This window comes from Sebastes fasciatus, chromosome 1 (genome assembly GCF_043250625.1).
Source record: "Sebastes fasciatus isolate fSebFas1 chromosome 1, fSebFas1.pri, whole genome shotgun sequence".
NCBI classification, from domain to species: domain Eukaryota; kingdom Metazoa; phylum Chordata; class Actinopteri; order Perciformes; family Sebastidae; genus Sebastes; species Sebastes fasciatus.
This window is the reverse complement of record NC_133795.1, coordinates 38,867,763-38,890,132: the sequence shown is the minus strand read 5'-3', so window position 1 is coordinate 38,890,132 and position 22,370 is coordinate 38,867,763. Positions and strand designations below refer to the sequence as shown.

At 40.9% G+C, this 22,370-nt stretch overlaps 1 protein-coding gene across 1 annotated transcript in view; it reads left to right on the top strand.

Moving 5' to 3' along the window:
* The window catches only part of LOC141775068 (dihydropyridine-sensitive L-type skeletal muscle calcium channel subunit alpha-1-like), a 52,828-nt gene that overhangs the window by 17,614 nt on the left and 12,844 nt on the right, over positions 1-22,370 (top strand). The window contains exons 9-31 of the mRNA XM_074647995.1: positions 580-661; positions 2,231-2,391; positions 3,936-4,161; positions 7,585-7,792; positions 7,910-8,030; positions 8,171-8,285; positions 9,689-9,791; positions 9,891-9,960; positions 10,058-10,190; positions 10,664-10,793; positions 10,935-10,994; positions 11,794-11,900; positions 13,239-13,326; positions 13,414-13,521; positions 13,631-13,683; positions 14,384-14,530; positions 14,695-14,896; positions 17,303-17,461; positions 17,730-17,840; positions 19,437-19,520; positions 20,162-20,209; positions 22,124-22,150; positions 22,244-22,369. Of these exons, the coding sequence (XP_074504096.1) occupies positions 580-661; positions 2,231-2,391; positions 3,936-4,161; positions 7,585-7,792; positions 7,910-8,030; positions 8,171-8,285; positions 9,689-9,791; positions 9,891-9,960; positions 10,058-10,190; positions 10,664-10,793; positions 10,935-10,994; positions 11,794-11,900; positions 13,239-13,326; positions 13,414-13,521; positions 13,631-13,683; positions 14,384-14,530; positions 14,695-14,896; positions 17,303-17,461; positions 17,730-17,840; positions 19,437-19,520; positions 20,162-20,209; positions 22,124-22,150; positions 22,244-22,369 (2,669 nt within the window). The remainder of the gene's footprint in view (positions 1-579; positions 662-2,230; positions 2,392-3,935; positions 4,162-7,584; positions 7,793-7,909; positions 8,031-8,170; positions 8,286-9,688; positions 9,792-9,890; positions 9,961-10,057; positions 10,191-10,663; positions 10,794-10,934; positions 10,995-11,793; positions 11,901-13,238; positions 13,327-13,413; positions 13,522-13,630; positions 13,684-14,383; positions 14,531-14,694; positions 14,897-17,302; positions 17,462-17,729; positions 17,841-19,436; positions 19,521-20,161; positions 20,210-22,123; positions 22,151-22,243; position 22,370) is intronic.

Genomic DNA, 22,370 nt, shown 5'->3' with positions numbered 1-22,370 from the left:
GCGGCGGTTGTGTTGCCGTACCAGACTGTGACAGAGAAGACCAGGACACTCTCCACTGTGGCTCTATGAAATTGAAGCACTGCCTCTCGGGCCACACCAAACTTTCTAAACTAGCGCAGGAAGTGCAGCCTCTGGTGGGCCTTGCTGATAATAAGGCTAGTGTTGTCATTACAAAGTGCTTTACGAGGCGGACATGAAAATAATTGTGGAATTATTTTTGTCACTTGCTGCAAATCATCAAAACAGAGCTCTGGAAAAATCTGTCCAACTCATCGGCTCATTTGTCAACCACGTCATACACCTCCATCCCGCCTGGTTCATTACATTACCTTTATTTAGTTGATGCTTTTAACCAAAGCGACTTACAATAAGTGCATTCAACCATGTAGATGCAACCTTATTTATTAATAAATAAGCAATTAAAATAAATTTAAAAAATGAGGGAGTGATTTTGTCAACTGTCATCCAGATCAGCTTTGCTTAACTTTTGACAGATCTCATAACAAAGAATAACACAGAGTATGTGCACTGATTTCTAACATTAACCGTACTGTGTGTGTCTTTGTGTCTTTTCATCAGGTCTGCTCAGCACAGAAAATGGAGGATCAGAGTCCGGAGGTGTCGGCAAAATGGACACAATGCAGCTGATCATCTATTACTAGTCAGTAGCACACTTGTCTAGCAGAAATGTATTCATTGATAGGGTCTGGATAGAGAGGCTCAGTTGAGTAAGTGACGAAATTTAAGATGTCTTCTTTGATCTCATAATTAAAGTTATAGTTTATTTGAGTTAAGATCAAATATTTTCACTAACGTCAGCATTTTAGCAATTCTGCTTTTGTATCCAGTAAATGCTGGTGACAGCATTCAGAGGAATTTCAATGAAGTTTAGAAGGAGTTCAGAAAACACAATACCGAGTGTGTGTTTACATGGACATGAGTATTTTAGTTATGATACCCGATAATCCTGATCCCGGTTTTGAGAAACCTGCATATGCTAACTGAAGTATTCCGAAAAATAAAAACTGGGACACCGTCGCATGTAAAATCTTAGATGACCACAGCCATCCTTTAAAGCTATAAAGGTCGCTATATCGTGACAGTAGTACATGAAACAGGTAACCTGAAAAAAATCATGTTCCTCTGTGTCCTCCGGTGCTCCTAACGGCATCTGCAAGATTTCACAGACCGGAGGAAAACAGGCAGTAAGAGCTGATCTGAGGTCTGCTGTCCATCTGCTGTCTATGAGAGCCGGCTGTCAATCACTCGCGAACTCCGACCAAACGGTCAAACTAGGCAGCACTGATCAAATATGAATCAATATTCTGTTACGTTAATGCCTATTTCTCTCCTCAAATGTTTTCAGAATCATCTTGTAGTGCACAGTTTAGCTGTATGAGAATGTTTGTGACGCCGCCGCCATTGTGAAATCTGGTGAAGGAACGCCGTGTTCCGGTCACATGACCGGAGCACAGCCAATAGGAACGCTCTCACTCTCAATGAAATGACCTGTGATTGGTCAAAGTCTCCTGTCACGGGCTAGATTTTTTTTTTAAAGCCTGAAAACAGAGCCATGAGGAGGAGCAGAAGTCTAGTTTTCTCTCAGAACACTTGAATTACAATATGCTGAAAGGTTGTTATGGAATTTTTGACCAATGATGCCAAAGATATACTGACTACTGCCACTTTAAAGCACCACTTCCAGCTACTGACCTCAGAGCAAAGGTATAGAGTCCCCTGTGCAAAGAAAACCATCTATAAAAAATAGTTTGTCTCTGTCACCATAAACTATCTTAGCCACTTTCTGACCTCAGCACAGAGCAATTTATATCTATTTATTTTTTTTATTATTTTAATGTGTCCTGTCTGGATATCGTATTTTGTGTTTTAATAGCAGATTTTGCACATGCAAACCAAAGACAAATGTCTGCCTTTAGTAAACAAAAAGCAGACAATAAAGTATTTTCTCTACTGTCTAAACATCTGATACAGGTGCTGAATTTTTTTGTAAACATCAAATGCACCTGCAGTCATCAGTAGCCGGGATACTAGCGTTTATCACATAAAGGCTACGGGGATATGGATAACCCGATGTCTCTGTGTTCCATGTAAAAAAAATATTACAGTTTATCAAAGTCATTGAAATGTCCTGATATCTTACTTTAGGGGCCGTTATGAGGACTCACTATTTCATTTAATTCAACTTGTCTTTCTCCTCCTTTTTGTGCAGTAAGCTGGCTCGTAAGTGGAATCGTTGGTTACGCCGTAAATGCCTAGTGTACGTGAAGTCCAAGCTGTTCTACTGGTGGGTGATCATGCTCGTCTTCTTTAATACGCTGGCCATCGCAACGGAACACCACAAACAATCCCAGGGTCTCACAAACTGGCAAGGTCAGAGCATTATACACCTTACATGCCTACAGTACATGCATTTCATCCTGTGTTTAGTACATGACAGTTTTCACTACTCAGCTTCCTTTTAGTGAGAGCAAAAGAAACACTTAAAGGACCATTACTTACTACATTTACTGTAATAAATCATAAAACGACCATGATATGTCATCAGAGATTTAGGGAACATGCTAAGTTAAAATATTGACTTCTACGACAATCTGCTGCAACAGCAGCCCTGAACAATCTGCCTCGCTGACAGTGTTGTAAGCTGGGATGGATGAGTGCATACAATGGAGATTTAGTGAACTACTTGTGTGTTATCTGATCTGTATAACTGTATGTTGCTATGCTTTTCTATGTGTATATCTGTGTACCGGCCGTGGAGACAAATATCCCTCTTGGGACAATGAAATCTAAATCTAATCATATTCAAGTTGTAGCTGCAGGTTGTGATTAATGACTAATATTATTAATTACTAATTAGATTACCAAAACTGTAAAAACTGTCATGTTTCTACCTCGTCAGTAAACAAAAGCTGTTTACAGACCTCAATTGGATTTTTGAGTTTTAGCTATACAGTATACTGTATAACTGTGGTAATCTATAAACATTGAAAGTGGAACGGAAGTTGATTCAGTAAGGGATTTTGGTGCTGTATTTAAATTTAATAAAATGCCACAGAACCAACCCTGAAGCCTCGTCCACACTGGGAACGTCAGGAGCGCGTGGCGGCTGCGTTACCTGATGTTTTTTATTCCGGCGTCCTTGTTAACAGGTTAGAGCAGCCACACAGCCCTCGTGAGCCGATTGACATCATATCAGCAACATTACTACAGTTTCAATGTCTGTATCTGTAGAATATGTTACGGAGATGAAAAAAAGTAAAGACTTGTTTTTAAATCAACATTTTCTGCTTTCAATTCAAAATGTGCAGGACAGTGTTGTAGAACATGCAGTGACTTGCAGAGCTCCATGAATGAATATAGTGCAGGGTTTTAATTGTGGATTATTACTATTATTTACAAATTACCACACGTTTCTTAACCTTTCTCTGTCTAAAATAAATACAAATGACATTCATAATGAAATGAAATGGCCATCATGAAAGGCAAACTGTATGTAAAAAGAAAGGGTTGGCAGCAGCAGAAACGCAGCAGAAACGCAGCTGGTGTGAACATCCGAGACGTGAATCACAAAGCCGCCACGCAACGCAGCCGCCACGCACCCCTGACGTTCCCAGTGTGGACGAGGCGTGACAGTTGCTTGCTTCAGTTTTTAATTTTTGATTCTAACAAAACAGTGTATTATTATTTTCTGTAAAATATAATTAATGTTGTGTAAATAGAATCAATCACTTTATGAATTGTTTTCAAAGGTAACAAATTATTACAATTAAACACTAAAACAATTTATGTGGTACTCTCCAAACTCTTCCCATGCTGTTGACTACTGATACAATCTATGAATAACGCTGTCTTTTTCTATCTCTCGTTCTGTGTCTTGCCTTTCTCTTCGTACTGTTGGCCCCAACCCTCAACAGACAATACCAATAAGCTACTGCTGTCTATGTTTGCCCTTGAGATGTTCATGAAGATGTATGCTCTCGGCTTGCCCTCTTACTTCATGTCTCTCTTCAATCGCTTTGACTGCTTTGTGGTGTCCACTGGCATTATGGAGCTCATCCTTGTCCACATGGGATTCATGTCGGTCATGGGCATTTCTGTGCTGCGCTGCATACGCCTGCTCCGCCTGCTCAAAGTCACCAGGTGAGATTGCTTTTATCAAGCATAGCTATTATGTGCAATGTGTTTGTGGTTGTGTATGAAGTCTTCATCAAGAATATCTGATGGCAAAACTTGTTTACCAACCCAGCTGGTCTCTCACTCTTTATTGACAATTTTGTGTTTCACCCTTGAATGATAGTCATCATCTTCTTAAGCATTTTGCTTTAGCACAGCTCTTTAAACTTAACAATTGAAATAGAAGGTTAGGGTTAGCACCAGTGGCGGCTGGTGACTCAAAAAATTGTGCAGAACAGGAGGAAAACCAACCCACGGTGTCATGTTATTTTACACTAGTTATTTCTACTTTCTTTCTTTATTAAACAAAAGAACATTATTCAGCCTTAGTTGAATTAAAAAGTGGTTTCCCATATTGCTCAACATCCGTCAAGAAAACAACAAAATAAGGTATTTATTGTTAAATTTATATTTATGTCTAAAAGATTTTGCCAACATAAATCCCTCCAACGAGGGTTGACGCAGCACCCAGTAGGCTACAGTGGGAACGTCCTCCATGCCATGCAGCGGTCCGTCGCCCATACTGGGATCCAATCCTGGGTGAGCAGAGTAGGCTACACAAGCAGACGTTGGGCCGGCTCACGCCGCTGTAGTCCCACCATCACCACCCCAGTCCAAATCTATTATTGCCATTAGCTTAAAGTCCTTCAGGTCTGCTACAACAATCTAACTGTGCTACAGTATTCATCTATCGCTTTACTGCCAGTTCGTAGGTTGAGTAGACGATTGAAGATGAAATTTGGAAATCATCATTGGACCAACCCCATCTTCCCTTGTACCAGACGCCTGCACTGCAGGTGTTGCTGTTGAAGCATTTTAAGAATATAAATAATGGATTTTTTTCCGAAGAAGAGAGAAAGACTATTTTATAAATGATACAGAGATTTGGTAATGGTTCATTTCAAACAATTACTCTTTTTATATTTTGATCTCCCTCTTGCCTCTCAGAAATATAGGAGGAGCAGCCTCCTCTGCCTCTATGGACCAGCCTCCACTGGACTGAGCACTATGGGAATATCAGCTGAACGTACTATGGACTGACCAATCCCAGTTTAAACCTCCTCAATCTAACCACTGAGTAGACTGCAGAGGGCCCAAAGACAAACGGACTAACTCAATATTTAGAGCCCAGGTGCACCGTCCTTATTGAACCTTTGTCAAAACGTCATGTAGTTAGCATGTTAATGGTAATTCACATTATGCGTTAGCATTTGGCTAGTGGACTAAGCGCCAGTTACTTGCCACATGGTTGTAGCAGTCATGCTAGCTATGATAGGAGTTATTTCAGCATCATGCTGCCATACTAAACACCAACATTCAGGGAGGGCTAAATAACCATAAGAAAACCTACAAAGAGAGATGGGATGAGTGACAACAAGACAGCACTGAGTGAGTGAGAGGAGGCAGAGCTATGCTGCAGCACTGTGCTGTGTGTGTGTGTGTGTGTGTGTGTGTGTGTGTTGTGTGTTTATGTGCGTTTGTGTGTGTGCGTGCGTGTGTGTGTTTATGTGTGTGTGTGTGTGTGTGTGTGTGTGTGTGTGTGTGGTAGGGCTGCACGATTAAGGCCAAAATGATAATGACGATTATTTTGATCAATTTTGAGATCACTATTACTTATAGATTATGGACAAAATATTTTTATTGCAATTTCACATTGAAATAAACAGCTTTCACTTCCATGTTGTGCTGCATTACCACCGCCAAAAACTCTAAGTGTTATCATTTTACTTTGTTGTTGTCATTTATAGTGGTTATATGCATAAAACACACACTTCAAATGATTAGGAAATAAAAGATATGTATTTTTATTAAAAAATGTGCTTTGATTAAAAACATCTTAGTATTAGTAGTTGTAATTATACACCGATCAGCCATAACATTAAGACCACTGAGAGGTGAAGTGACATGTCGAAAGACATTGATTATCTCGTTACAATGGCACCTGGCAAGCCGCTTTAACATCTACAGTATTAGCTAGACTGGATATTCATTACAGATATCTGCAACGTCATTTTGCCCGATCAAAACTGTAATTCGAGACATCTCTAATTATATTTTGAGCAGGCAAAACTACGTTTGCCATTCATGTGTATGGGGTTTCTCATTACATATTTGCAGATATCTGCAATGTGAATTATGGATATCTGCAACTGAATTCTGATTAGTTAATTCTGACTAGTCATAATTCCAGTTCAAGATATCTTTAATTCCCCTCAATTAAAGAAATCTACATTGTCCTTTTTTAGATATCTTAAATTAAGTTTTAACTAGTCAAAATGATGTTGTAGATATCTCAAACTAGAGTAAGGAAGAGTCATAATTACATTGTTAGATCTATTATCAAGTTATAGATATCTTTAAATTAATTTTGATTGGCGATATCTCATTTGGAGATATCTTTAACTTTCATTCCACCTGGTCAAAATGTAATTACAAATATCTTGAATTAGAGTTTTGACTAGGCGAAATTATGTTGCCGATATCTGTAACTATGTCAGAAGCAACTGCAAGTGGGAGGCAGAAGCTGTTCAAACATACTATGGCTGCTGTACTGCAGTCGTATGGGTTTATAAAGTGTGTCTGGAGACAATAAATATACAATATGCTGTAAATTTCTACCACAACTCTTTAGTGAACGAAGCTCTGCTTTATCTTTTTCAATCCATTCCTTGATGATGAGCTCTTTCTATTTCATGGCTATCTGATCAACAACAGCAAAAGCTTCTGCTGACACTGTTCAGATACTTTGTTGGGCCGATATCCAATGGGAAGCCTTGCATGAGCATCACTGATGATCATTGCATCTAACTTGACTTGTCGTTTTGACTAGTCAGAATGATGTCATAGATATCTTAAATAACAATTCTGACTAGTCACAATGTAATTACGACTAGTCAAATTGCCATCGTTGATATCTTTTATGTTAATTCTGGAAAGTCAAGCTGAGCTAATAGATGTTAAAACGGCTCACCATAAGTGTCTGATTAAGTGATTTGTTCCAATTGTTTTAAGGTTGTTCCTCCACAGCTTATTTAGGACCTGCATCTTTATGTCTTCTTCACTCAGCTGAAGAACTTCCACACCGACGACATGAAGAGAAAGCAGAAAGCGCAGCTGGTATCTGTGTATTTATACTGCAGAAAATATCTCTCACGCTCTTAATACTACATCACTTGCTTTGACCTTGGGATATTGCCGCGGGTGGGTTTACATTGGAGTTAGTTGAAAGCCCAGTGCGTCGCATACAGTCTCTAAAGGGTGCCTCCGTGCGACGGTATCCGATGCCGAGGGGTTCTTGCCAAGCTTGACAAGTTGGGAGTGAGACCAGGTTGCCTGAATACAAATGTCCGAATAACTGATGACTTATTCGACTGATGTTGTGTGCCCTAGATACTGGACATCTCTCAGTAATCTGGTGGCTTCCCTCTTGAACTCGACCCGTTCCATTGCCTGCTTGCTGCTGCTCCTCTTCCTTTTCATTGTCATCTTCTCCCTGCTGGGTATGCAGGTGTTTGGAGGGAAGTTCAACTTCCCCAACCAACCCAAACCCCGCAGCACCTTCGACAGCTTCCCTCAGGCCCTGATCACTGTGTTTCAGGTACGATTACAACCACTAGTCATAAACTGATGAAAACAATGGGATTTCTCCAAAAAGCTAAGTTTGAATATTTTGAAATATGTCAAAATGATTTGCAGTAACTTAACTGTGTTTCAGATCCTGACCGGTGAGGACTGGAACACTGTCATGTATGACGGCATCATGGCTCATGAAGGACCCAGCATGCCTGGTATCCTAGTCAGCATCTACTTCATCATCCTCTTCGTCGTTGGAAATTGTATCCTTTACAGAGTGTGTGTGTGTGTGTGTGTGTGTGTGTGTGTGTGTGTGTGTTTCTTTAACCAACACTGAACTCCGAACCATGACAACCACAGTTCAATTGAAATCACTGTTATAAGCTTTGACTCCCCTGTTCAGTCATCCTTCTGAATGTCTTCCTGGCCATTGCTGTTGATAACTTGGCCGAGGCCGAGTCTCTCACTTTGGCACAGAAAGAGAAAGCAGAGGAGAAAAAACGCAAGAAAGCACTCCGGTATGTCTTCCTCAATGTTAAAAATTATACATATTTAGCTAATCAGAGCCCGTGTTTTTATGTTTTTTTACTGACTTGCAATCTCACGCGCAAACATTAACCCAGCATTATATTTGTGTGCGTGTGTGTGTGTGTGTGTTTGTGTGTGGGCGGGAAACACACTCAGCCTGTTGTAATGCCTCTGCCGTTAAGTTGCTCCGTTCTCTGCTTGTCATCATGCTTTTACAAGCTTCACAGTTGTATTTACTTATCATCTGACTTTGGCGACAACAGTTTAATATTCTGAAAGCCAAGATTTGAAACCCACTGTCTCAGACCCGACCACTGCAAGCCTGTCATTCATACTTTCAAGGAGACGTAGCGGGAGGGAGGGGGGCGTACGGCGCTGAGTAGGATCAGAGTGTGGTTGACCCAGTGGGCAACTCTGGTGTCTGAAAAGTGAAGTCAATGTAACAGCCAGCAGGGGGCGACTCCTCTGGTTGTATAGAAGTCTATGAGAAAATGAGCCTACTTCTCTCTTGATTTATTACCTCAGTAAACATTGTAAACATGAGTTTATGGTCTCAATCGCTAGTTTCAAGTCTTCTTCAATACAGCATGATGTTCATTTAGTAAATTATGGTCCCATTTAGAGTCAAATAGACCATAAAGCAGGGGATGCTTTAGGGCAGGGCTACCTTGTGATTGACAGGTCGCTACCACAGCGTTGTCCAGTCTGGGAGTTGTCAGTGTTGTCGTCATAGAACTTTAACCCTTTCACAGTGTGTTTTTACTTCATCAAAGTTAATTGTAACCTTTTTGGAAGCCTGAAAATGTCTTTTCAGTGTTCGGTTGTACTTATCTCTGTTACTTCTGGTTTCTAATAACCAAGATGGCGACGGCCAAAATGCCGAACTCGAGGCTTCAAAACGGTAGTCCACAAAGAAATGGGTGACGTCACGGTGACTATACGTCCACTTCTTCTATACAGTCTATGGGTTGACAGGTCTGCTGCAAGCTTATCATCATGCCTTTAAAGGCTTCAAAAGTGCATTTATCTTCAAAAAGAGTTGCATCTTTTTTATTTTATATCGGTCTCATTCACATGAACGGAGGAAGGGAAATAACTCTGGATTTGGCTATTAGTGCATTTTACAATTTACAATACAACACTGCACTGTTCATGCAGTCTGAGATGGAACGTTGGCTGATTTATATGACAATCGAAAAACCTTGAACCCTGCTGTAAAGCCATTTCCATTAAGCGCACTCATGTCAATATTTCCTACGATGGTGTACAATAAAGTGTAGTAACATATAGTTGTTTTAATCAGAACATGATGGTTCAAGTTGTAAAATACTGCAATTTTCTTGAATGCCACAAACCAACAACCAGTTGAATCAGCCCCTGTGTATATTTATAGAGCCAACATGCCAGACAAAGCATCAGAGGAGAAAGCAAATATGGCAAAGAAGCTGGCTGAGCAACGGGCCAAGGGTGTAGAGGGTATCCCTACAACTGCCAAGGTAAGGCATCCAAGAGCATTCATCAACAATGTAAACTAAACAGTGTGATACAGTCTTTCTCTTTCTTACCTTTCAAACTATTTCATTTTCAATGTGCAGCTGAAAATCGACGAGTTTGAGTCTAACGTTAATGAGATCAAAGACCCTTTCCCTCCAGCAGACTTTCCTGGTAAATCACAGTGACTCCGGACTGTACTGTTCATACTATTTCAAACTCAGAGGTAAGAAAGGAACTTTGCTAATCCCTCGCTCTTTCTGTTGGGTAGGTGATGATGAGGAAGAGGACCCTGAGATCCCAGAGAGCCCGAGACCTCGTCCAATGGCAGATCTGCAGTTGAAGGAGGAAGCGGTGCCGATGCCAGAAGCCAGCTCCTTTTTTATCTTTGGACCTCAGAACAAGTATGATGCTGGTGATCGTTGGGGTTGATAGTAATGACAGTGGGGTGGGGCTCATGGGTCCGTTTACGTTCAGGCTATTCTGCTTTTTCGTTTGAAGCCAAAAACGGAAAAACAGGAAAGCAGAGTAGTTTTTTCCGTTTTTGGTTTCTGAATGAAAAAACGACAAAACCAAATACAAAAAAACGATCCAATTTTGGTTGTTGTTTATTCCTTTTTGTCATTATTCCTTTTGAACCGAAGTCTGAAGAATGGCAGACATGTGACCTGGAAGTAAAAGTAAACATGTCAGAATAAAAGCCTTGTAGCTTGTTGCCTAGCTACTAGGCCAAGAGAAAATACTGCTCCAACAGCAGTCACAATTTACTACGGTCCCTTATGGTTCCTGATTAACTTTTTAAATGCATCCCTGCCTGCTGGAGGAATTTCATAAGTTCTTTCAACATTGTCACGAACGTGTCTTTTAACCATTTCAGGTTCCGGAAGCTCTGCCATCGTATTATCAACGCAACTACTTTCACCAACATCATCCTCCTCTTCATCCTGCTGTCATCTGTCTCTTTAGCCGCTGAGGATCCCATCGACCCCATGTCCTTCAGGAACAAGGTGACAAGCTCATGTCTGTCCCGTTGTAATGTGAATATTTAGGTTGAATTGCGGTTGAAAAATTACTATTTTCATTCACACTGTCAGCATCTAGTATAGATATTATACTATTATTGATATTAATAATGTGACTTTTTTTAGGTGTTGGCCTATGCTGATATAGTCTTCACTTCGGTGTTCACGGCGGAAATTGTGCTCAAGGTAATAACAAGTACCACAGTTAATATTGTTGATACAGATGGGTGACAAATTAAAGATTAAAGCTGAAGACTTGTGGAGAAACATCATGAATCATGATGCTTCCTGAAGGCTCTCTGAATGATTATGAACATTATGTGAATCATATGCAATGACCTACACAGTCACTCCCAAATGAACTCAACCTATTCCTTTGGAAGAACGGTGTTCACCACTCCAACAAAGTTCCAGAGACTCTAAGGCCGGAGATGTACTTGCTTTTTAACCGCGCACTTGCATCACATTACTTTCTGACTACGTACGCAATGCTCACGCAAATGCGTCGTTAACAGCAAGTATATCTCCGGCTTAAGAATCTATGCAAGGGGGACGGTGAAGCTTTTCTAGAGATTCGTGGTGGACACAAATCTTTTTTGGACACTGCATGTTGGATTTCCCTTTAATTGGTCACTCACATGTATATTATTATGTAATGAAATCTTGGTTAACCAACCATAAAAATCACTGGAAACCGAAACACTGACAAATAAAACAGATCTAACACAATTTTGTCTTAGATTACATGTAGTTAACAGACAGTAAAAGTTTGTCTTGGTCAGTAATAACATTTCTTTCCTTATTTATTTAAAGTTTGAGCACCAAATTCTCTGAACAGTTAAGACAGCCCTATAATTTTAAAGGCAGTGTTAATAGTTTTGAGATGCAATAACACTTTTTAGTTTATATGTTACATCTACAGCAGGAACTTGTTCTTAGTACAGTTGCGGTGTGTTCATAATGGATAACGTATATTCCTTTTCAGATGACAACATACGGCGCCATTCTTCACAAAGGCTCTTTCTGTCGGAACTCTTTCAACATCTTGGATCTTCTGGTGGTCAGCGTGTCTCTCCTCTCAATGGGCATGGAGTAAGTGGAGTCTATGTATACCGCATCACTTCTTACTGACTGACCTCCTCTCTATTGCAAAGAGCTCTATTCTTTATCTTGTTGACTCCTGGATTTGATAAAGCAATGCCATGTGCCGTCACGCCATGAGACTAAACAACAATATATTGCCATCAAGTGGAAACGGTACATCAGTAAATACGGTGAGCCTGTGTTTGCATCATCTTCTGCTTCCGGCGCCGCATGAGTGACAGCCTGTCAGCAGCTCCTGATCACCGTTGATCTTTTTCTGATTTAAAATCTTAATTTAACTTTTGTTGTACTTTCTTGCAGTTAATAACTTTTTAAGTTGCGCTATGAACATTAAAAATGTTGCACTGCTTTCTTTACTGGTTCTTGCACTGTTTACAACCACGACCAGGGGACCCAGCGATCAGCTGTTAGCACTCTGTAACACAGCGATGCTGCTACCGGACGAGAGACTCGAGTTCTCCTGTTTCTGGTGACTTTAATCGTGTCCCTCCGTCATCCACTCTGCTCACATTCATTCAGTATGTTACATGCCACACCAGAGACAATAAAACACTGGATTTATTTTATGCCGACACCAAGGAAGCATATAACTCCTCCCCTTTCCCTCCACTGGGAAGATCTGATCACAACCTGGTGCACAGGCAGACAGCTTTCACTCGCACAGTGAAGAGATGGTTCGACGAGGCTGATGAGGCTTTGAAGGACTGATCTGATTCAACAATGTGGGACATTTTTAGTGATGCTCATGGTGAGGACATTGATGGTCTCACACACACACTGTATAACGGACTATATCAACTTCTGTGTGGAGAATGCCGTACCCACCAGGACTGTACGCTTTTTTTCCAGCAGCACATCCTGGATTACTTCTGACACAAAGGCTCTCCTCAAGGGAAAAAAAGAGGGTTTTTAGATCAGGAAATAAGGAGGATCTGGGCCAGCGGCATCTTGACTGCAGACAGGAAGAGACTAAACAGACTGGTTAAGTCTGCTTCACCGAGACACCGCAGCTCCTTCCTTCCTGCTGCTGTCAGACTCTACAACCAACGCTGACAATTCATTCATTCACTCATTCATATGCAATATCAATGTATACCACTGTGCAATATCAACATTGCATATTTAATATTCATATGTGCAATACTGTGAAGCCAACCACTCATTCAGTCTATTTTTTTATATCTTGTTTTTTATTGTTTACTTACTGACTATATCTTTATTGTTTACTTGCTTGTTTATTAGATCTTGTTTTGTCTTTTACTGATGCCTCTTGTTGTTTGCCCTGTCCCCTTTGCTGATTATCTTATCTTATCGTGTCTTATCTAGATCCAGTGCCATCTCCGTGGTGAAGATTCTCAGGGTGTTAAGGGTACTACGGCCCCTGAGGGCCATCAACAGAGCCAAGGGACTCAAGGTATGAGATGTCTATCAATAGACTTGCAGTTTTAAACGTCTCTAATACCGACCCGACGCATCATCTGTGATATCTCTGTCTTTGTAGCATGTCGTCCAGTGCGTGTTTGTTGCTGTCAAGACCATTGGAAACATCGTGCTGGTCACCATGCTACTGGACTTCATGTTTGCCTGCATCGGAGTCCAACTTTTCAAAGTGAGAAGACAAAGAAATAAAATGGCAAACTGTTCCTTAGCACTATACTTGGTGATGTAAACATTTGTCTGTCTGCCTTCTCAGTAAGACACTTTTGTTGCCTTCCCAGGGCAAGTTCTATGCCTGCACAGATCCCGACAAAATGACTGAGGAAACATGCAAGTAAGGACTTTGTTGTGTAGTGCGTAATGCTATTCGAGGCCTCTTTTTCACATGTGGAAAGCTCTGGGCAACATTATTCAAAGGGAAACGTAAATCAAAGTGTTTTTAACTTGGAAATTAGATAAAACATTCAGTAAACAAAGCACATTTGACAAAATCATTTGTCAGTTTAATTAAGGGCCACTTACTAGCTTTTTCCAGGGCTTTTAACCTCATCTAAGGTCTTCATCAGCGGATGGAGTTTGCTCCATTGGCATCACGTGTGACATCAAGAGAGAACTGAACCATGATATTGTACCACACTATTATAAAATACCATGTTCACATTTATACAGAAGACAAACAAATATACGTTCAACTTTAAAAGTGAACACAGTTTATTAACTTCAACAGAAAAATCCTGTCAGTATATAAAGGATTTATTCATTTCTAACAGAAATATTGCCCTCATGAGAGCTCGCATCTCAATTCAACCGGCCCACTAGTCTTGGCAATGAAAAAGAGAAGATGAAAACATGTTGTATTGTATAAGCAATACAGTTCCTGCATAAAATGTAAACACAGCGCAGGCACAGCTGTGGAATTAAAAATGTCTTAAGAATCGTAGATTTTAATTTGATGAACCCTGCAGAAATGCTGATTGAGGTGATCTTGACTGTAGCCCTGCCTGTCTGTATTTCCCCTTCACTATGTGATTCAGAGGCTGGTATATAAGGTACCAGGAAGGAGCACTTCATGAAATGGAGGTCCATGAGAGGAGATGGACCAACTCAGAACTAAACTTTGACAACATCCTCAACGGCATGCTGGCTCTCTTCACTATTTCTACCTTTGAAGGATGGCCCAAGTGAGTCCTGATCTGTTCTTTGACGGCATTGACTGTTGATTGTGTATATAGTTTAGTAAACAGTACATCCCCTTTACATTGATTTTGAGTATATTCTTTTTTTCTGTCTATATATTGTATGTGTGTGGATTTGAATATGACTTTTTTTTTTTTTTTTCCTATAGGTTACTATATAAAGCCATCGATTCAAACTTAGAGGATAAAGGCCCAGTGTACAACAATCGAGTGGCCATCTCAATCTTCTTTATCGTCTATCTCATCCTCATCGCCTTCTTCATGATGAATATATTCGTGGGCTTCGTCATTGTCACCTTCCAGGAGCAAGGAGAGCAGGAGTATAAGGACTGTGAGCTGGACAAAAACCAGGTCTGTTAAAAATTACCTGTTGTGAAAATATGAATGATGTTGCACAAGGTCAGGACTGAGCTCTTACACACACACAAACACACACACACACACACACACACACACACACACACACACACACAGGTGCCATGTCATTGTTCCAATATCCCGTTATTCCGACAACCCAATAGTCCGACAAATGCACCACTGGCCCATTAGGTTGACAGCCCGTTATTATGAAAACAAACACCCGTTGTTCCGTCAATACACACTCTCCCTGCACCGCCTTCTTAATGCACGAGCTTAACGGGTCTCAAGCCCCCGGGGGCCCGACCACGTAAAAGGGCCCACGAGGCTCCTGGGGGGGGGGGAAATGAAAAAATATAATTCACAGGTAGAAGCGAAACCAGGCGCGCAACGGGATGCTCCATGCGTAAAGACGCAACGGGGGTGTTGTATTTTACTCCGACACAACCTGCCAGGAGAGAAAATAAAAGCTTTTTTCTAGCAGCTGTATATCTGACTGAGATTTGGTTCTCTTACTGACTGACTGATGTGAAGGGATCTGAGGGAAGGGCTTTCAAAACGTCCATAGCCAGAGGACCTAAAGTAATGTTAGGGATATTATATTATTGAGTAATATTGAGTATAGCTCTCACTCATACCACTGCTGCATGGAACGCTACATGATGCCAACCAGGAAGGATTGTTAGATTAAATACCCTACGGCGAGGTCCGACAGTAGTTGCACCAGGAAGGTCCGATGACATCATTCTGCATAATAAGTAGCCATGTGCTTCTGTTTGTCTGAGAAACGATGGAAGATTCAGTGTGAACAATGGACAGATGGAGAAAGATAAATCTGCTTTAGAGTAGATTCACTTCATCCTAATTATTATTGTGAATGTTTGTTGAAATGGTAGTTAACCTAGTTTGTTATCTTGTTTCACATAATAGCGATCCAAGGACAAATGATGGGGGTTATTTCATATGATTTGTTTAGGATATTTCCTTGTTATTCATTTACTTTTTCTGTTTATCTCCAGCACATCAGAATGAATAGTAAATATATATATGGCATGACTGCCGGCCCTGTCCGTGGTGCTGAATCAGCAGGGGCCTTGCACCAAACAACATTTCACGAGTGTCATCACTCTCCTCCACCTTTTACACCAATTAATGGGTTTCTGATTCATAATATTGAGTTATTAATTATAGTTACATATTTTGATATTAATTAATTATTAAATCTGCTACAAGCAATAATGCTACACCGGGCAACCCACAGGCGTTGTCTTCCAGCTCCGGCAGGGGGGTCAGTTCAGCCAAAGAAGACAAATGGGCTGTTGCTCGGGAAACTTAGACCCGGCCTTGTGCACGTCCTTGCTGAGCGGTGGTTATACTGTGTCCCCTCATCCCTTACTTACGCTTCGTCCACACTGGGAACGTCAGGAGCGCGTAGCGGCTGCGTGATTGACATGTCGGGTGTTCACACCATCCGCGTTTCTGCTGCTGCTGTCAGCCCTTTCTTTCTACATAGAGTTTGCCCTTCATAATGGCCTTTTCATTTCATTTCATTTTAAATGTAATTTATATTAATTTTAGACAGAGAAAGGTTAAGAAACGTGTGGTAATTTGTAAATAATGGTAATAATCCTCAATTAAAACCCTGTACTATATTCATTCATGGAGCCGTGCAAGTCACTGCATGTTTTACAGCACTGTCCTGCACATATTTCAGAATAAAAGCATTGTGTTAAAAAATGAAGGAATTCTGTTCACAGAAAAAAACGCTTGAGGGCTTTTATTTTGAAATGAAGGCAGGAAGTGTTGATATAAAAATAAGTCTTTTTTTCTCTTTTTTTTTTCCATCTCCGGAATATATTCTACAGATAGACATTGAAACTGTAGTAATGTTGCTGATATGTCGCAATATACTGTCCATAGATCACCTTCACTGTCTGTTGTTGCTGTGAACCGCGCGCGTCTCTGCTCTAACCTGTTAACACGGACGCCGAAATAAAAAACAACAGGCAATGCAGCCGCCACGCGCTCCTGACGTTCCCAGTGTGGATGAGGCTTTAAGTAGTCACACACTACTCAGCCATGCTTCACGCAGATGTTTGCCCCCACCAGGGAGGGTCGCAGCAGAGTTTGAGGGTTGACTTGCTCTCTAAAGGATGTCAAAGGTCAAGGATGTGTTAAAGGATCTGGTTATCTTTAATAACCAGATTTAAGAGTCCCTTGCCAAAAGTATTGTTTATGTAAAAGAAGGAGTATCATCATATATATCATCGTTAGATTTTAGTTTTAGTCTCAACTGTCTGTTGTTGCTATCGGCCTAAAAAATTCATCATCCTTATTTATAACATATTCAATTTGTCTAAACCCTCTTTATCTCCCTCTACTTTTTTTTAACCCCTCCAGCGCCAGTGTGTCCAGTATGCTCTTAAGGCCCGACCACTGCGATGTTATATTCCCAAGAACCCCTACCAGTACCAGGTGTGGTACGTCGTCACCTCCTGCTACTTTGAGTACCTTATGTTCCTCCTTATTATGCTCAACACCATGTGTCTGGGAATGCAGGTATGAATACAACACACATCACATACATATAAAACACTATCTGTCTGTCTGTCTATCTGTCGGTCTGTCTGTGTTGTGTGGGGGGCTGGAGCGTAACAGAATTTGGTAATAAGCTGTTAGTCAGTTGTGTGATCCTGACCAGATGCTGCTGAACCTTTTTCCAGATGACTTGTATGTTAGCACTTAGCTGAGAGCTAACATGCAGGTAAATCACTTTGTCTCACTTTATATTCATGCAGCTGTCGATCTGTACCTCTTTAACCCACAGCACTGTAACCAGTCAGACCACGTTACTCACCTGTCGGACATGCTGAACGTGATTTTCACGGTGCTCTTCACTGTGGAGATGATCCTTAAACTCATGGCCTTCAAAGCCAAGGTTAGTCAAAATTCATTGCATTACTCCACTGCTCGCTCGTTTCGCCGTCGCTCTCTCTCTCTTGCTTCACCACTCACTTCCCACATTCACACACACTCCCACAACACTAGGCTTTGCCCGACGTCAGACACATTACTGTCTTCCCAGACGGGCTTCACTAGATATCACTTTGTGTTTTTTTTCCGTGGAGTTTGTGTTGGAGTCAGAGTTGTGTTGAAGGGGCTGGTCGTTTGTTGGCGTTAGCGGACTCCATTTCTAACCGAACGTTAGCTAAAACAGGCCCGGGTTCTTCACATTAAAAGCAGTCTACAGGCTGATAGAGGAAACACAGAAAGCCGCGGGAGGCCTCATTTTTTAGGTTGGGTTACAACCTGCTCACACTTTGGCAATAAAAAATGATTAAAACTTGCTTATATGCGTAAAAAAGTTACATACAGTCCATTTAAAGCACAAGTGTTGTGTCTGAGCAGAGTTCTTAACAGACATCTTAGCAGGACTTGAACCAGTGATTTTGGGACAAACACAGAAATGATGTTGATCACAAGCACTGCAGTGTTCATATCATTTGCATAATGATTGATCTTGTATTTTGTAGTCGTCCGGATACCTTAAATGTGTTTTTCTGCTGCAAATCATCCAATAAATATGGCAAAAAGAGAGATATCACATCCATGCCTAATCTCCATGTGAATGTGTGAAACCTTTTCATGGGAGCCCATTTGTTGGGACGATATAAAAAAAAAAATTCTGTGTCAAATGATGTTATTTGAGCATTTAAAAACTGCATTAAGTTCAGTACCTTGTGAGTGCTGGTATATGAACGCCTTATTTAAATTAATTGAGTGATGGAGTAACTGAATTCAGGATGCTAGATTCTCACCAGTTTTAATTCCTGTGTTGATGGCGACCACGGACACAAACTAGATCACTCAATCGTCGTTAGTGGGTTTTAACAATAAGGAGATCAACTGTTGTATTCATGCAAAGGAGAACTAGTCATGTGCCGTATCAGATTCACGGCAGCACTTGTAGAAATCTTGGTGTGATAAATATTTGCCACTTGATAACTATGTACAGCAGCAACACACATGTAATGTTTATGTCCGCTCATTCCAAAGACGGCACAACTTTGAAAAATGTGGAAGTGGTTTGATAACATTGATTGACCTCAGAAAAAGAGCAGAGGCTCTACATTACACAACAAAGAGCACATACTTAGTCAACTAGCAACTATACTGACAGTGACAAAAATTGCAGTGGAAATCAGCCACCTACAGCTTATAGCCTACTGATGTTATACTCCTTAAAACCTGTCCGCAAGACAGTTTTCTTGATGCTAGACATTGATATCTCCACAGTAGCTGGATGGATTTTTAACCATTTGAACGGCATTTGAAAAACGTCCGTCTCCCTTCGTTCTTTTGCAGCTGGAGCTGCAAAGATAGCCCTTACCAATGTGGTACAATAAGGACCCTAGATAAGGAACATAGAAATGACCCAGCATACATACTGTGCATGCATCATGACAAAAGGATATCATGGCGAGTGACATTCCGAGATACACACACATCCACACTAATGTTTGTTTTCTCAAAGGGTTATTTCGGAGACCCCTGGAACGTCTTTGACTTTGTCATCGTCATCGGAAGTGTCGTGGACGTGATGCTGAGCGAAATCGATGTGAGTACCATTGCCTTGCTCTCTCTTTCTTTTTTGTCTCTGTCTCACACTCACACAATTTACACATACAGAACAAAAGAATACTAAACACACATTTTTATTATACATTTACACAAATGTGGCCTATGACCGAAACACTTTTGAAATAACATGTAAGCACATTTGGTGCTTCTGTGAGCACGCATGGGACACCGACCCGCAATGATTTATACGTGTTGGGACTTACAAACTGTGCCTTTAAAAAATAGCACTGTGGAGGTCTCTCAAGCCAGATGACCTTCTTTGCAACCATATCAGCGACATATTTTGAAATTCTGAGAAGCGCTTTATGAAATATTGGTATTAATGTGGTGTAATTGAATCTTAAATTGAATAAGGGAAACAGGCCTGCTCATGTAATTAATGTTATTTGACAGTCTTCAGAATGTATACAGTAAATCTTGAGAATACATGCAGTATAAGGAGCATACGGGTCCATCTTTTGTTTTATGAATGGTGACATTAAATGTCTCTTTCCATGTTCATGCCTTCATCTCTCACTGTCACTTATTTCTGCCACAGATGGATGCACCTTTACAGCTGGAAGCTCTCTTTCTTTCCTCTCTGACATCACTTCTTGAACTTGTGTTTCCCTCCCACAGGCAGCACTGGCCTCCTCTGGAGGACTTTACTGTCTCCATGGCTGCTCTGTAACTATTCACTTGCTTCTGTTTTGCATGACATTCACATGTTGCATGACACAAGAGGCAAACAAGAATTTACTCAAGAATAACTAAATTATTACACAATCAAGCGTCGACTGTTGAGCAAACACTATTCAACTATAATAAGCAAACCAGACACAAAATGGTGACTCTCTAGCTTGAAGCAGCGGCGCTTGTGTACTTGTGTGTGAGAGAAGGGGAGGGGCATGTGCACCCGGTGGTGTGTGCGTGCAAACTGATGCTTACACAGACGCCATGCGTACCGCTGAGTCTACACTCATTAAATGCGTGAGCGTGCAGCTGGAGCTATAGACAGTCCAGATCTGAATTTCTCTACACTGTTTTAACTCTGAGACCTCAATGCTTTAAAGGCATGCTTATGGGAGTTAGTGGAGTTGAGAGAGCAAGCATGGCACGGCTACTGCTATAGGTTGTCCCAAAACAGGTTTAGTTGACAAGGATGAAATAGGCTACCTTAAAAACTGGAGGAACTTTCACGAATGGTAAATGGACTTACATTTATCTAGTCTTCTGATATTTCACAAGCCAACATTTAGTCTTTTTTAATCAAACTCTGGTGCGGTTCCACCCTGCGTTGGTCTGTTGTAAACGCAGTAATCGTACTCTGGTGTACGACCAAAACAACCGGTCCGAGACTGCTTGTGAGAGGTGGTCTAGCGAACTGAAATGCAGGCTGCCTGTGTGGTCATTTGTTGAGATGAACACAGCTAAATGACTGGAGGTAAAGGACTGACCTGGACTTCTGCAGAAGGCCGATGTTTGCTTGACATCTGGGCCGAACAGAACATACAGAATATACTAAATAAAGTCGAAGTCATTTGAGATAAACTGGAGGAGAAGGGATTCAAACATAGAGTAGATCAGCACAGAGTAAAAGTGGAAAAAAAAACTTTGACAGCAATATATCAAAGTCCGTGATCCCCTGCATAGAAGTGGCAGCTCTCAAGACGAAAAAGATCCATTTGCTCCTTCGTACACGTCCCTTAACAACTTAATCTCTTATCTGGTCCGCTTTAATTTGCGCACTGTGAAACCGACCCAGACTAAATAGAATACAAACCAAAGGTACTAATTTCACTCTGATTCGGACCAGCAAAACAGAATATGGCTTGTGAAAGCGCCCTTAAAGTAAACAATGCAAGCAAATGTCCCAGGATGCAAAGTCACTAAAAACAATATCTAAAATAAGAGATGAGCAGTGGGAAGCTAAAACCAGGTACCCCGCAGTTTGTAGAGAAGTCTCAAATCCAGACCGATAGTGCTCACCACCGACGTGGTCCATGGTCTCTTTATCCTCCTCCACCAGGGTGTGTAGATCCAACGGCATAGCTGCATATTCATGAAACTCTAACTTAAAGGAACCGCCACTACTTGATTTTAGGTTTAATTAGTGCTTAAGAACAGCTTTTGTCTTGAGCAGCATAATAATCAACACCGCAGACAGCTGATGTTAAGACGCTCCAAACGTTTTGATTTCAAGTACTGCTTTGGGAGTCTAAAGTCTATAGATTTAAGAGAATTGATGGAAATTTCCATCAGGGACCACGATGGAAATAAGTCCTGGAATTTGTTGTTACGTGATACAGTATGCTTGTACAGTATTGTGCATGAATTACAGTGTGTTATCCTTCAACTGACTGGACACTGGACGCACTAATAATACCTGCATGTTGAATATCTTCTTTTGTTTAAACATGCACACATAAAAGCATTGTTCTGCTTCTCATGCAAGACTTTCCCTTTATGAAATGATCAGATGTGGTTGTGTTGAGACTAAAAACGTTTGCAATGTGAGCATTACAACAGTCCTAAACTTTGGATGTACGTGCCAAACAGTGTGTTTGTTAAAGTAGAAAAAACAAATATTTCTTTCTGCAGGCGGTGGATCCCATGCAAGCAATTGCGGTGAGTTGCTTTCACTTTTCCTGAATTCCCATTTTTGTGTAATTTAGGAGTTATATGTAATGTAAAATGTGCTCACTCTCTCTCTCTGAAAAGTCTTCTGAGAACATGAGCGTATCAGTCACATTCTTCAGACTGTTTCGTGTCATGCGTCTAGTGAAACTTTTAAATCGCTCTGAGGGGATACGGAACCTTCTGTGGACCTTCATCAAATCCCTTCAGG